At 38.9% G+C, this 15705-nt stretch overlaps 1 protein-coding gene across 1 annotated transcript in view; it reads left to right on the forward strand.

Annotated features, from left to right (window-relative positions):
• Window positions 1-15705, forward strand: part of mast2 (microtubule associated serine/threonine kinase 2) — a 210555-nt gene that overhangs the window by 135408 nt on the left and 59442 nt on the right. Inside the window, exon 5 of the mRNA XM_084723557.1 lies at window positions 5125-5343. Coding sequence (XP_084579683.1) covers window positions 5125-5343 — 219 coding nt within the window. The remainder of the gene's footprint in view (window positions 1-5124; window positions 5344-15705) is intronic.

Raw genomic sequence — 15705 nt, forward strand, 5'->3', positions numbered from 1 at the left:
TTGTTTATTGAGCTCAGATAGATGTGTGTGTGGTCTGCACGTAGCTCCTCAGACTGCGAGTGTATGCGTTTGTGTGTGCTCTGGAGCCGTCTGTTAGGTTGTGACTCAGCAAGCCCGTGCATGCTGCTTAAGGAACACTCTACCCCAGATACCTCACATAACTGTGTGTGTGTCTCTGTGTGGAGATAAGAGCAGGTGCTGACGTAGCGCGCGCACACACACTCTCTGGTCATTCCTTTATATATAAAAGTGCTGTCAGGTTTGACTCATGGAGGACTGACTGTGGGACAGGTTTTTGGTCCTGTGTGGAGCTGTTCAGTATGTGTGTGACGGACAGATGAGGTGATGCAGTCCAGTGGATTATTAAAGATTACAGCTGAGCCTTTTGTCCCGGGACACAAGATGAAGAGGAGGAAGGAGCGAGCAGGAGCCCCACACCTCCGCCTCCAGTAAGACAGTGTGTTCACTGGATATCTGTGTGTGTGTATCTGTGAGTCTGTGAAAGAGAGAGAGAGAGAGAGAGAGAGAATGCAGATCAGATTCATATCATGACATCCGGTTGTGTGTCTTACTTCCCTCTGTTTTTACCTTTACAATTTGCTACTTGAGTTACATCCAACTATTTCTACATACATTAGTAAAACAGTATTTAGCAAAAGCCATGTTAGCAGCTCTGTGATGCTGTAATTGGGCACCAAAGTCCTTTGAACAACATCAGGATACTAATATCAGGGTTTGTACAAATCCTTGAAAGTTTTGAAAATGCTTAATTTTTACATTGTTTTCGAGGTTAAAGATATGCTTGAATATGAATATACTCCCAGCTCGTGTCAGTTTCCAGTATTGCAAGTCTGGTCTGCTGTACAGCTTCAAATTTGATTTTATGCAAACCGACTGAACCGACACTTGCCATCATTAGATGTTCTGGCTTATTAAAAAGAGACAAGGGACAGTGCTCCTGAAGGCTGCACAATTAATCGCAGTAAAATCACAATACCGGAACCAAATAGCAATTTTTTTGAAAAAGGAAAAATGTATGAGAGAACAGCCACATAATGAGGTACTGTAGTGCTGCATACATGATCTGGCCTAAAAATATTGTTCTCTAGATGAAAGGAAACATGTTTGTTTGGTACAGACCTCAATAAATATCGCATTGATCATTTCCTTCTATTGTTTCACACATCGCAGTTCAGTGATTTGGAACATAAAACAGCAAACTTAATAAGTCTCAGTCTAGCACTAGGCATGATGGGAAATGTGGGCGGTTGCCTCAATGCTCTGTCTGCAGCAGAGTTTGCATCTCAGCTGTGCGATGTCTTCAAAGTAAAGTTACATTGCTGAAATGTTAATAAATGATCACGCTATCATTTTCCCTTTCAGTATGACTCTTGTCATGTCAGTCATACTTATCACGTTATGTTAGTGAGGTAGCTTGCCAGCTGTAGTTTGTCAGTAGCAAATTATCTTCTTTCTCCTTTTCTTAGTGAGGCTTTTATTGTGAAACTGTGAATATGTTAAGGAAAACTCACTGACATACAACTGCACTCTCAGTCAGGTGCTCTGGTTGTAACATTAGATATTACCAGTAAGGTCCAGTTTTTAGCTAACATCAAACTGGTTTTAAATTTTTTACATCGACCTAACCCTGATATACTTGATTTTCAACATAATCTGGTGTTTCATTGACTGAATCGCTTATGTAAATCAAAAATCTTTTAATATTTTGAAATGAAACAACCCCTTGGTCATATTTGGCATTCATAGCTTAATTAGCCCTCTGTTGCTCCATTACCCTGAAAATTATTGAGCCTTAAATAATCATAATCAAAACATACAATCAATACAATATAATATGAACAATATAATATAATAATATGTTCCTCGGAAGTACTTGAAAAGTTTTTACTCATAAAAGTTAAGTACAAAGCACAGAGTAGAGCTGAGGCTGATGATAAAGTCAGTAGTTTATTGGTCATAAGTTATTCGAAAAATTGTCATTTTGACCTGATGGTGATGCTACAGAAAAAGGCAGAAGATCATTAAAGTTGTTGCAATTGATTCTGCAGGAGAAATGAACTAACATAACAGGTTATCTATTATGAATGTTGTGTAGGAATCAACTATGAAATGCCTATAATTCTTGCCGTCCTCAGAATATTGACATAACACGAGCTGATTTGCCTTTTCCTCCACCTACGCTTTGCAGATTTACTCCAAAATTGGGAAACATTTGGATGGAAATGTCCCTGCTGTCTGCATTTTCTTCTGTCAGGATGTTTCATTTTCTTTCATTAGATGTGGAATTAAAATGTCTACAAACTGTAATACTCTCTAAATATAATAAAAGTAGACTTGACAGAGCCGCCCCAAAAATAAGTTTTTGACAGGCCTGCATTGTTTCTGTAACTACGTCACCATCACTAGAAATATGTGTGTGTGAACGGGGGGGCTTGCATTACATACATACGTTCATAATGCAGTACATACATAGTGTACATACACACTGAGTCACTAAATCCCTCAGAACGGAAAACCATGAGGAGACAGAAACATGAGAAGGTATCAGAGCGAGAAACCAGCAGGGAGGGAAGTCCTCCATCCTGACATGTGTCATCATGCCACTGACACATGTCAGTGTTTCTCCTAGCTGTAATGAACTCATCACTGTAATTCTAGCACTTAATTCATGATTTTCAACCAATTTTTCTTTTAAAAAAAAAAAGGTGCAAATAGTTGAAATAAACTAATTCTTTACAGAAGGCTCATTGTTCTGTGTAAGTTTCCATAATTTCTCAGGTGTTATTTGAGCAATATTACAAGACAGGGTGTGCTTTAACATCACTATTTTGACCAAAGTGATGCAGTGAGCATCACTGAAGTAAAGCTCACCCTTCATCACTTGCGATCATACAACAGGTTGCCAACAAACTAGTGTTGTTTGCTAGTGTTACCTAAATTTCACTGGAAACACACAGAGTCTGACTAATAACTGGAAACTAGTCATGTCGGTAGTGGCCAAATATAATATTCAGAGGAACAACACCTCTGAGGCCCTCGTTAAATACAAGATATTAGAGATTAGATTACAAAAATGCAAAAAGACGTATTTAGATCCAGTGTTTGATTTGTCCATTCTGGGCTACTATAGACACATAATGGAGAGGGGCTGCTCCCTCTGTAGATATAAAGGGCTCATTCTTAAGGAAACAAAAACACAATGATTCTTATTTTCAGGTGATTATACACACTAATGAAAACACACTGATGAATATTATATTTCATTTCTGCCATATTATGCCTATAATCCCCCTAAATATGACACACTGGACCTTTAAATGACCTCAAGTCTGTCATTTCATTATGGAACTTTCCATAATTTTGGTTTCTGCTAACACTGTGGCGGTGCACCACAGATGGCCCTGCAGTATGTCAGGGAAACACTGCATTAGCTAAAATGTGTGCAGCCCTTGACTTCTCAGCAGGTGGTCTCACCCATTCTGCCCCACCTAGCAGGGGGGGGAGGGGACACGAAGGCCCCCACCATAAGGTCCTCATGCCCTGCAGATCTATGTCAACTGCCTGCTGAGCTCTGTATATTTTTGGACCTTTTTCTAAAGTTGCAGTCTTATTTATATTAAAAGAAATAGCATGAACCTGTGATGTTTCTGTTTGAAAGACTTTAATCAACCACGCAGAACTTTAAATGTGACTGAGAATTTGAGTCTAAACGTCCTGTGTAATCCTGACTGAGCCCTGCGTAGTTGATCCAGAACTTTCCGTCGAGCCATTTCCAACTGTGACAGGTCAGTGTGCGCGGCCTCCTGCCTGCTGTGAGGGGACATCTGCAGACAAGCAGAAACAGTATGGATCGTTGGGTCGAGCCTAACACTGGGCCAGTATGAACTCATTACTGTCAGCCACCGTCAAGTTAAGTTTTGGAACATCTAAAATCATTTAAAAACCAGGTCCATCAAGAGTCAAGAGTTGAAGTTATTAGTCGATCAATTAAAATCTTGATGGATGGTATGATTAATCAATGACTTTTCTGAAAGCACCACTGGGGGTCACCAAAATTAAATATGTTCAAATCCCTCCACATAAAGGCTTCAGTGATTATTTATAGCATTCTTGAAAGGGGCATTCTATCAATTAAACTAGTGGAATTTAAATAGGGGTGAGAATCTCTCACTTACATTTTTTTTTAAGATTTTTAAGATTTATTGTTTATTACTTTGTGACTACTTGCTACTCTTAAATTATATTATATTTGTAATCATCCTCAATTTATTTAGATGCAACTTGCATGCAGCTCTTGTCCAGGGAGGTGCTATTTCATGCCATTCTAAACTGACCTGCAGAGTGTTTGTAGTAACTGTTTAAAGAAGAAAAAATGAAAAATTTTCCAAGAAATGAGAAGTTAAATTCATCTGCAACGAACAAATCTGCCTTCAATACAGTTTTTTTTTTACATTTTAGATTCCTAAAAAGTTGTTTTCACATGTTTTGGATATTATATAATTTCATATAGTTCTATATTTCATAGTCTTGATGTCTCCAGTATTAATCTGAAAAAAAAAAAAATCAGACGTGTCCAAACTTTTGACTGGTACTGTAGCACTTTTAAAATCAAAGTGCTTTGTCAGACGAAGCAAGAAAAGAAAGCCAAACCATTTGGCTGAGAAAAAGTTCAGTTATAAGACAGAACAGTAAAAGAGATGACCCTTCGTTTTCCATGGTTAATGTTAGGAAACTGTTTTTGTGTAACTAACATAAGTTAATGACTCTTCTTTCCTCTTGTGGCCTCAGCTGTTCAGCAAAAGTTACATCGGCTCACTTTACAAAATTTCTTTGGTCTCTGTATTTTGCGACACATATTTATTATTATCGTGGATATAACAAGCCAAATCATTGCAGTCAAAATTATTAAAATGATGCACTTTTGAAATACATTTAAATATTATATCACAATACACTACACACACACTCACACACACACACACACACACACACACACCTGTACAGTTACGCAGTGCTCATCACACATCCCTCTATCCTCACCCTGCTCTCTTCCTCCCGTCTTCATCCTTTTTTCCGCTCCTCCTCTCCCTCCTCTGTTGGCAGAATCTGGTCGCCAGCTCAGCTGCGTTGCCACAGCAACAGCAGCCTCCTCCAGCACCTGCTGTCCCCCACTTCCTTTCATCCCTCCGTCGTTCAGCCCCCTGCCGTCACCCTCGCCCCCTTCTCCTCCTCTTCCTCTTCCTCCTCCTCTCCCTCCCTCTGTTCCTCTGATGGCCCTCTGTCAGCCCCTGTTCACCACCGAGGAAACCCCTTCCTCTGGAGGTAAGAGACGCGCTCTGTCACCTCTTAACACACCTGTTTGTTTCTAAGTGTGTGCTGTCTTCAGTTTGCCTCCATTACTGAGTTTCTGACCTTCTGTTTTAGTCAGCGAGCGTTGTCTGTGAGCAGAAAGGGCACAGAGAGGAAGCAGCAAACTGTACTAATGAGCTCTGTGTTCATCCAATGACACCAGGAAACATCTTCTTACTATAGAACAGTTTTTTTCTGGTGACTTAAGAGGAATGTTCTGTCGGTGCTACTCTGTATTTTGGCCATAACTGTCAATTTAACATTTTACTCTTCAGTAGCTCTTCATTAACTATAACAGGAACTGAAAGTCTAAAAAGAAAACAATAGAATTAGTTTTTGTTTTCTTTTTTGCACTTTTCCATCTGTTAGTCAGGCTGCAATGATTATTTTCATCATTTATTAATTTCTTAATTAAACGATAAATAGTTGATGCCTATAAAATGTCAGTTAATGGTGAAACTTGTTGATCAATCTTTCCGAAAGCCCAAAACGTCCTCAAATCATTTGTTTTGTCCATGACCCAAAATATTCACTTTATTGTGTTTAAGAAGCTAGAATCAGAGAATTCTGCTCAAACGATTAATCATTTATCAAAATAGTTGCTGATTAATTTATTAATCAATAACTCGATTAATCGTCACAGCTCTAATCATTATCTCTTTTAGTTGCCAACTCCTGTTTCTTGCTGTTGCTTTGATTGAAAGGGTCAGAAGCCCAAAATAGCCCGGAACCTGTGGATTACAATGTTCATTCCTCGACCCAATATTCATAAGCCATTTGCCCAAACTATCACTTAAATGTTTAAGTAAACGTTGAGTGACATGGAGAGAGGTGTCACAGTAACACAGATCACCAGTCAGAAATGCTGCTAAAAGTTCTGTGGGAAAAGTTTGAATAAAATGAAGCAGCTGTATTGATTAACTGAGTCATGTTGTGTATTTCTTCTTTCATGAGACTAGAATACTGATTTCACAGTTCAATGTTTTTCAGATGGCCGTGTGAAACAAAGTGCATCCCCACAAATGTATTAACTGCCCAGTTCTCTAAGAGAGGGAAAAAGACAGCATTAGGTTGGCATCTGTATTGGCAAATATCAGTGTTTCGATATTAATATTGGTATCATGAAAAATAGGTATGGGTCATTCCTAGATTGTTGCAGCACATGCACACATTTAGCCACATTCAGCTCTGCCGACTCCTCCCTGATGGTATGTGGGTCATTGGAAAGTCAAAGTGTTTTTTGGGATCCAGGAACTATGTCAGAACAGGGGTGGAGGATATGAATAGAATTTTTCATCAGAGTGTATGAGACAGGTCTGAGATAATTCTTATCTAAAAAATTTTATCTTAAACCTCCCAGCCTCTACTAGCAGTTGTTTTACATAACTAACATAAGTAACATAACTGTACTTTTATTTTACACTAATTGGAAAGTTTTAATGTTTTTTTATTGGCTATTTGTGGCATTAGCTTTTGTGTGTTAGTATATCTCATTGTTGTTGTACTTTTCCATTTCCATTGTTTTTGTAATTGACTTGATGTCATGATGTAAATTAGTGTCATCCGTCAACGATCTGTCGTTGAATGAATGTCTTTATCACAATATAGATAGATATATGGATATGTAGTGATGAAGTTTCTAGAAAAAAATGGCAAAAAATGTCCGTGTTTGGCAAATCAAGTAAATTAAATATCGGACAAATAAAACACTTCTTCCTGTTGATAAAAAAATCATATAAAAATCCACTCTTTGCCCACAACAGACCTTTTCACAGCAGTGATTTTGATATGAAATAGTAAAGTAAATACAGGTGTTATCAATGATACTAATTAAGGTTCCTAATTCAGGTCAAATGGAGTCAGGGTGCTGCTATTGTGCATGTTGGCTCAGTGCAGAGGCTCTGTTACAGTAAATAAAATGAAACCTGAACTCATATAATTGGTGACACATTTACCCTACTTTCAAATCGATATGGCTGCCATGAAAAAGGTCTACAGCCAAAGGTTACAGATGGCTTGAGAAGCGAGCTTGTGACCGGGAGGTCACTGTTTTCAAACTCCTCCTGACTGGCTGGATAAATCTGGGTCAGCTAAAGTAAATTTCCTCCACTGAGGTGCCCTTGAGCAAGGCCCTTAACCTCAGCCGCTCCAGTGGAGCTGCTCAGTGGCCGGCAGATCACACTGTGGTTATACGGGGTAGTTTTCATGTGTGAATGATTGCAGCCATGTGAATGTGGTCAGGTCCTTCCTGCAAAAGAGAGCCTTCCTCTACATTAACTTTCCCTAAATAAATACAGGTAAAAAAGGGGATAGGTGCCAAGGTATCAACAGTATGTAAAAATTTGTGATACTAGAGGAATTTACATTGTCTCCTGGTATATATTGTTATATTACCCAATATTTTATCAAAGCAAAGGTTCTGCTTCCTCTAGTAAAGTACCTCAGGTCCCACAAAGATTGCTTTAACAGTGCCTGCAGTGGAAAATGCTAAATTATGTGTTTCATCAGAGAGAGAATTTACATAAATGTAAGAACACAGCACCCACATGTGTTCATACAGTGATTACCAGCGGATAAATATCAATGATGTAGTTCTAAGGCTGCACAGTTAATCAAAATTTTATCGAAATTGCAGTATGGCTTTCTGCAAATTGCAGGAGGTGCAACATTTATCAAAGGCAAAATTTGTGTAAAAAATCTTTTAAATAAATGGATGTTGTGAGGCAGAGATGTCCTGTCCTGTACATCAGATTCTACAGACTTAAAAAAAAAAACATAATTCATTTGGTACAGATTCATGCAAAACAAAAGTCACATCATAGTGATTTTATCGCATTTTTCAATCAAAATAAGAATAATGATGTAAAAATGATCGTTACCTCTAATATTGCAGATCAGTTGCAATATCAGTCAAAATAATTGCAGTCAGATATTCATTCAGCCCTATTGGTGGGTAAACATCCATGATGCAGTACATTGGTGAAACCAAACATCTGCAAATAAACATCTGTGAAGTTATAACCAGTCTGTCTTGTTCTCCTGCGGTGGTTCCCAAACTCAGGGGTGCAAAAAACAGTGCAGGGGGGTGTGGATGAACAAGATGGATGAGAGAAATATATACATTAAACAAACAAACAAACAGGAGTTTTGCTGATGCTGTCATGCTGACCTTTATTTCACTAAAATTCAACTTGAATCCTCTTTTAATCAGTTGTTTCCCCAGTTATTGTTAATAATTGATAGTAATTGTTGGCGGGGGGGGCTGAAATTGTTTCAGCTTCTGTAGAGGGGGCATGCCAGAAAAAGTTTGGGAACCACTGCTCTACTGTAAACTGAAGTCACTCTGAAACAGAGGGGTGAGAAGAAGAAAAGATCATCAGAGAGGGAGGGAGGGGGCACTGCTGAGCGGAGAGTGAGAGAGAGAGAGAGGATCAGAGGAAAGAGAGGGAGGGAGGAGAGGGTAGACACACCAGCAGCTCTCGCACACACTCGCTCTCGCCGGTGTGACAGGTAGAAGCCAGCGTCTGTTTGCTAACCACATCCTCTGCCGCCGTGTCACAGCGATGGTCGAGCGTCTGCGTTAGCATGTCGGACTCGTTCTGGACGGTGCTCTCCAATTTCTCACTGCCTGAGAGAAGCATGCTGCGGCGCTCCAAGAGGTACGCCGATTTCACTCCATCCTGTTTTATTAGTTCAGATTTTTCGTCTTTGGTCGCATGCGTCTTTCTCTCCTCTCTAGTCCTCATTTGATTTTTGTGGCTCGATTAGTTTTTTTTCTTCTGTTTGTCTCTCTCTTTTTTTATTTTCTGCCACTCCATCCTCGGCTCCCTCTCCTCTCTCCTCCTCCTCCTCTTTGCAGGTCTTAGATGCTCAGCAGGAGTTGCTCCAACATGAAGGTCAGCTAACTGGATTTGTCTTTTGATGGATAAACAGGACTCAGTGTGTGTGTGTATCTTTGAATGGGAGTTATTCTCACATGTAACACTGCTGGTACGCAGTGTATTTGTGTATGCATGATCTTTTTTATTCAATTTCCTCTATCTGCGTCTGACTTGCGTGTTTGTGATGCAACTCTAGGTCACAAGGTGCGATTTGACGTTTGTGCATGCGACCGTGTGGCGTCATTTCTTCTTCTCTTTTTCTGTTGTTCCCTCAGTTGACCTCTCTTTCTGTCCTCTCTCTCGTCTGTCAGTCAGAGGCAGAAGTGCCTCCTCCAACAGCAAAGAGAGGCACAGACAGAGCTGCACTTATCGCTTCGAAGCAGCAATTTTCCTCCTCCTCTGTAATAACAGGGGTAGCTGCCACACACACACACATACCCGGACACATTTCTTCTTCTCTGCTCCTTGTCACCACCTCCTGTTGTGTGTGTGTGTGTTTGTCTCAGCAGTGTTTTTAAAAGAGAAAGAGGTTGTGAAGTGAGACAGGAGGGGCTCCTGCATAGCAACAGGCTCTGGTTTTGGGGTTGGTGTGGATGGAGCTGAGAGCTCGTGTTGAGCTGTAATCAGGACAAAATTGATTCGTGGCTCACACAGATAAAAGGGTGACCTGAAGGTTTGGAAGAGAATGGCATCCTCCCTTTTAACACCAGCTATCACATTCAGATAAAAAGTATAATCATACTTCATCCTCCCATCATTCCTCTTGCTATTTTCTGTCAAACAGTTTTTTTTTTTCCAAGAGACTTATTTTTGGCTTTTCCTCTTGTCAACAGAACTTCAATCAGGCTCATTTTCACACCCTTTCTAGTTTCCACATTTGCATTTTTATGTCATCATGAAAGTAAATATTGATTATGCAATGTCCTGTGTGATTTTTAGATAAAACATATTGTCAAAGATGTGACCATCATTGTCAGTTTTTCATAGTTAGGAGTGCGCTTCTCTAGTCGTTTTTGGATTTTAAAGAACCAGGGTATAGGATTTAATGGCTTGTGCAAAATGAGAAAGGCCTGCATGCTCACTGGCGCCCGATCCAGCATTTTTTGGAGTACCAGAGGCACTTTCTGGTGTTGATATGTGTTCAGAATAACTCTATCTGTGGGACATTACCAGACCATTGTGTTTGTTTGTTATGTCTATTGTTTTATGTGTTTTATTTTACCTCATAGCAAGAAGGCTGTGGGTTCAAATCCCAGTTTAGACACAGCCATTCCAAGTTGGTCTGGGTGCAGCTGTACTGGGCTGAATCCAGCTGTATAACTGTACGTTGTGTAGTTGTATATCTCACAACAAAGTTGACCTTTACCTTAAAATCTTACACACTGGACCTTTAAGACAACACAGCTCTCCTCTGTCCTCCTTCATTTGTTGCTGACTGGATGCTTAGTTTATATATTTATTAAAATCATTGTGCTACCACCTTTTTTGTACCGACTTACTTTTATGAATGTAAACATTTCTCCAAAACCATTTTTTCCATAAAATGCATTCTAAAATGGATGCACAGTAGTAACAATAATCTGTGTATGTCACTGTTCCTAAAAAAGGTTCCAAATGAAGAAAAACAAAACAGAAACAAACCCCAAAACAGCAATACAAACAAACAACTGAAGGATCAAACAGCATAAAACCACTGGGTGTTGAAATGATGTTAAAATTGCACCGTAGCAAGAGTGGGAAGATAAAATCCAGCAAGGTATTAAATATTCACAGGCAGTCTCTTTTAAAGGAAAGTTTTAATAAGAGATTTAAATGATGCTAATCATGTAGCCTGTCTAATTTAAATTATGATCTACAGTCTGCGGGCTCAAACAACAAAGACTCGGTCACCTTTGGTCCCAGTCTAACAACCAGCAGAGCTGTGTCCACCAGTCATAGAGGCCTGGACGAATCAGCAGTCAATAAACTCTGTGTATAATTCAGAGCAAGGCCATTTAGCACTTTAAAAGTGATCAATGGTGTTTTAAAATCAATACAGAATTTCATTTCAGTTTGTATCAAAAAAAAATATTGAGGTAAGATACAGAGTCCTATTAGCAACAGGTCATCAGTGTCTTACTTAGTGACTAGTTATTCTTTTCATCATTGATTAATCTGTCGGTCATTTCATTGATTAAACAGAAGTTGTTTGGTTTATAAAATGTCAGGAAACTGTTTCCCAAAGCCCAAGATGACGTCCTTATTCACAATTAAGAAGCTGAAATCTGAGAATTTGGACATAAATTGGAGATAAATTGGATATTTAGATAGTTGGTGATTCATTATTTAATTTTGTAGCTGACAACTAATTGATTGATCAACTCATTGCTGCAACTCTAGATAGATTAGTAGTCCTATTAGCAACTAGTCATCATTGTCTTATTTTTAAAACGTGGATTTGTAAAAAGAAATATGAAAGTTTCATCGTTCTTTTTGTTTGTAATGTTTTTTTTCTCCCCAGAAAGACAGCTGCAGCTAGGGATTATTTTCATCATTAATTAATCTGTCGATTATTTTCTTGATTATTCAATTAGCTGATTGGTCAATAAAATGTCCAAAAATGGTGAAAAATGTTGAGCGCTGTTTCTCAAAGCACAAGATGATGTCCACAACTCAAAGATATTCAATTTATTATCGCAGAGGAGTACAGAAACCAGAAAATATTCACATTTGAGAAGCTGAAATCAGACTTTTGATTTTTTTTTTTTCTTAAAAAATGGCTCAAAACAATTAATTAATTATCAAAATAGGTGGTGATTAATCAAATAGTTGACAAGTAGTCGACTAATCGAACCGTTTCAGCTCTAGATTGATTAGTAGTCCTGTTAGCAACAGGTCATTGTTGTCTTATTTAGAAAAAAAATGTAGATTTGCAAAAAGAAAAACAACAAACAGTTGCATGTCTTTTAACCTTGTAGCTACTTAGACTAAAGACACACACACAGTCACACGTGTGAGCCGTCACATTGATTTCCTGTGGCAGCTGTAACCCTCAGACCAACATTATTGAGTGGACTGTGGGAAATGAGTTTAGCTGTAGATCTTATCCACATAAACTCACCTGCTCTCTAATGTGTGTGTGTGTGTGTGTGTGTGTGTGTGTGTCTGTCAGGTGTCTGTGTCTACTGTGTGTGTCGGGTGGTTTAGTTTAACGCCCACACAGCTGTTTGCTCATCTCTAGTTTCCACTGTCTCCGCTGTCAACTCCGTCACATCACTGTATGTCTACTTGTGTCTTATGAGTTTTACTGTAGCAGAGTTATTACATTCTGTGGTTATATGCAGCTGATCATATTGCAGGTAAAACACAAGTAAACACACATGTGCAAACACTTAAACAGACCTGCCAGCTCATCCTTTTTCTGTCGTTTACTGATGTGATCACGGCTTGGCGTTTCTCCTGCATGTAAACCCCACGAACCTCAGATTGTCGAATTCATGGTGCAATATGTATCGTTGCAGCCTGAGAAAGTAATGAAACTGAGCAGCAGAGGTTCACCTGCAGCATTCAGTCACCGTGCCGTTACCTGACAGGCTGCTGCTTTGATGGTGACGAGAGGCACGCAGAAGCACACTTTGCTCACACATACACGCACATTCACACATACACGCTGGCACAGAAATGTTGCCTTCAGTCACTTCTGCATAATGGAAACATGTTTCCCAGCAGGGATCCAAAATGCCTGCAGGAGAAAGAAACTAGTTTGTCAGAGAGTGAAACTGCGCTGCAGTGGGTACATTTGTGTTAAACTCAGAAATTTACAGTGAGATCATGTTTATGGGAGCCCATAGAAACTCTGGAGTTCTCTTGCTTCCTTACTCCATCATCCACCCAGGCAGAAAATTATTAAAGGGATAGTTCAGATTTTTTGAAGTGTGGTTGTATGAGGTTCTTCTCTGTAGTCAGTGTATTTCCTACAGTAGATGGAGGTCGACTCGCCCCCAGTTTGGAGAATCAGCATGTTCACTATATTTAGAATATTTTCACTGCTTTACTTTATGTCAGACAGCCTTTTTCAGATGGCAAAACACTGTTATATAAGCCAAATATATGTAATGTAATAAAGTGTAATCTGATATAGCATGCATGTACAGTAGCCTGACAGTTCAAATCTAAGTTTGCACATCTTACCCAAACAGACATGAAGATCAGAGTGAAAAAAAGATAATCACTGTCTTCAGCATTTTTATGAGAAATCTGTGCTCAGGAAGCCACAGAGGACTCTGAACAACCCAGCAACACATATTCTGAGCACAGAAGTCCTTCAGGCTGATGGTCCTTAATTGGTACAAAAATGGATTCATTAAATCCTCCGTCAAAAATATTGAATAGCAACAGTAAACAGTATTTAATGATTTCTGTTTAGGGACCAGGATATTGTGATCTGAGTTTTTATTATCTGGCTTGATTACATATGGTTTTGTTATTGAAACGGATGTCTTTTTTATTAGCATTCATATTTCAAAGAACTTACTGTTGCAAACTCAACATGTGAATTTAAACATGTTTATGCAAGAGTGTGTGTAAGTATGTATGTATAATTTATGTTTATATGTGACATTGTTCACAATGATATTATGTGATCCAGCAGCTTGGAGTCTAAAATAAATTTCCCTGCAGGACAATAAAATTTTTGACATCTTAGTAAATAACAGCTGTTTCCTGTCCTAAGTGGCTATCTCACAGCAAGGTAAAGCCATGAAAATATCCCAAATATAGCACACACTTAAACTAATTTTGATTTTTTTGGTGTCTAAAATACATTTTGCTGCTGACCCTGTCCACAGCAGTACATTGTTTAGCTTCCTACACCAGAACTCCTGCTGCTTCTCCAAACTGGAGGTGTGCTAACCGCCATCTAGTGCAGGTAATACACTGACCGTCTCTCACACCTGAGAAAACCCAAACTGTCCCTTTAAAGCGTTGGAAACGTGGAGAACTGCACTCGTACTATCTTTTGTCCCCTTTGTGACCTCTCCATGTTTCCTGCTTGTCTTTATTACAGACTTTCACTCCAACTTCTTCAGCTCCATCACCTCCTCTCTTCGTTCGCAGACAGTTGACAGGTGGATTTGATGCCTTAGAACGGCTCAGATGAAAATCCATATTCATAAAGCAATGAGGCAGCCGCTGAGCTTTGTTCATTAGCTGCTGAACAGCAGCAGAGAGAGCGACAGTCCCTCTAAATGAACCTACACAAACTGAATGGTGCTTTAGTCTCAGTGGGACTCACAGCGGGCTGCAGGCATCTTTATGTCCTCCTCTGTTAAAGGTTGTTCATTTTCTCTTCCGTCTTCATTACTTTCTTTCTGTTCTGTCCCTTCTTGTCCTCTCTCTCTCTCTCTGTGCCCTTTTGCTTTGTTCAGTTGCAGTGGAGCACATTTGTATCAATCCAACCTGACCTTCTCTCTAAGTGTCAGCTCAAATGTTCTGTTTCTTGAATAAAACCTTAAGTCTAAGAACATAACCACAGTCTAACAAGATGACACCCAAAGCTTATTGTAATGCTTTTATTGTAAAGGTCCTATAGTTGTCTAATAAGATTCTAGAAAGGAATACAGGTAGGGGAAAAACCTGATGCAGCTTAGTTTTGTGATATTTTCAGTTTTGCGAATAACAAAATCCATTTCTCTCTCAGTCCATTAGTGGAGCTTGACATTCACATTTTGCTGCTTTTTTTCTTTGATTGTATTTGATAACGGTCATTAAATGAAACAATTTGTACATGGGCAAGTAGATTTCTGGCCCACTTGCCAGCCTGGGAGCCCTGATCAGTCTCTCCCCCCAGTCTCCTACCAGAGATATTTTACTAGCTTTTGGCTGGTGGCTGGTGTTCATTTCCCACCCTGATTGGTACACTTACAATTAACACAATGAATTACTAGTATTAGCTAGTTTTTTTAGGCATTGCACAGCAGATCAGCTTCAAACATACAAAAATGCTACTTTTGTCTGCAAAGGAGCATGAAATTCAGCAAAAATAGGACTGCAACTAAGGATTATTTTCACTGTCAATTAATTTGTCAATTATTTTCTTGATTAATAGTTGTTTTAAATGTCAGAAAATGGTTAAAAATGTCAGTCAGTGTTTCCCAAGATGACATCCTCCAGTGTCTTGTTTTACTCACAAACAAAAAATATTTGGTTTACTGTCGTAGAGGACTAAAGAAAACAAAAAATATTCACATTTAAGATGGTGAAATCAGAGAATTTTGACTTTTTTTCTTAGAAAATTACTCAAAACAATTCATGGATTATCAAAATTATTTGTGCTTAATTTAAAAAATTGATTAATAGTCGATTAATCATTGCAGCCCTAAACATAAAATTCTCCATTGAAAGGAGTATTTCCTTTGTTTAACTGGGTCTTTGTCAGTGCTTTCAAGGAAGTTCTTTTAAAATCAACATGCTTCAA

Source organism: Lutjanus erythropterus, chromosome 7 (genome assembly GCF_056507025.1).
Source record: "Lutjanus erythropterus isolate fLutEry1 chromosome 7, fLutEry1.hap2, whole genome shotgun sequence".
In the NCBI taxonomy this organism is placed as follows: Eukaryota; Metazoa; Chordata; class Actinopteri; order Lutjaniformes; family Lutjanidae; genus Lutjanus; species Lutjanus erythropterus.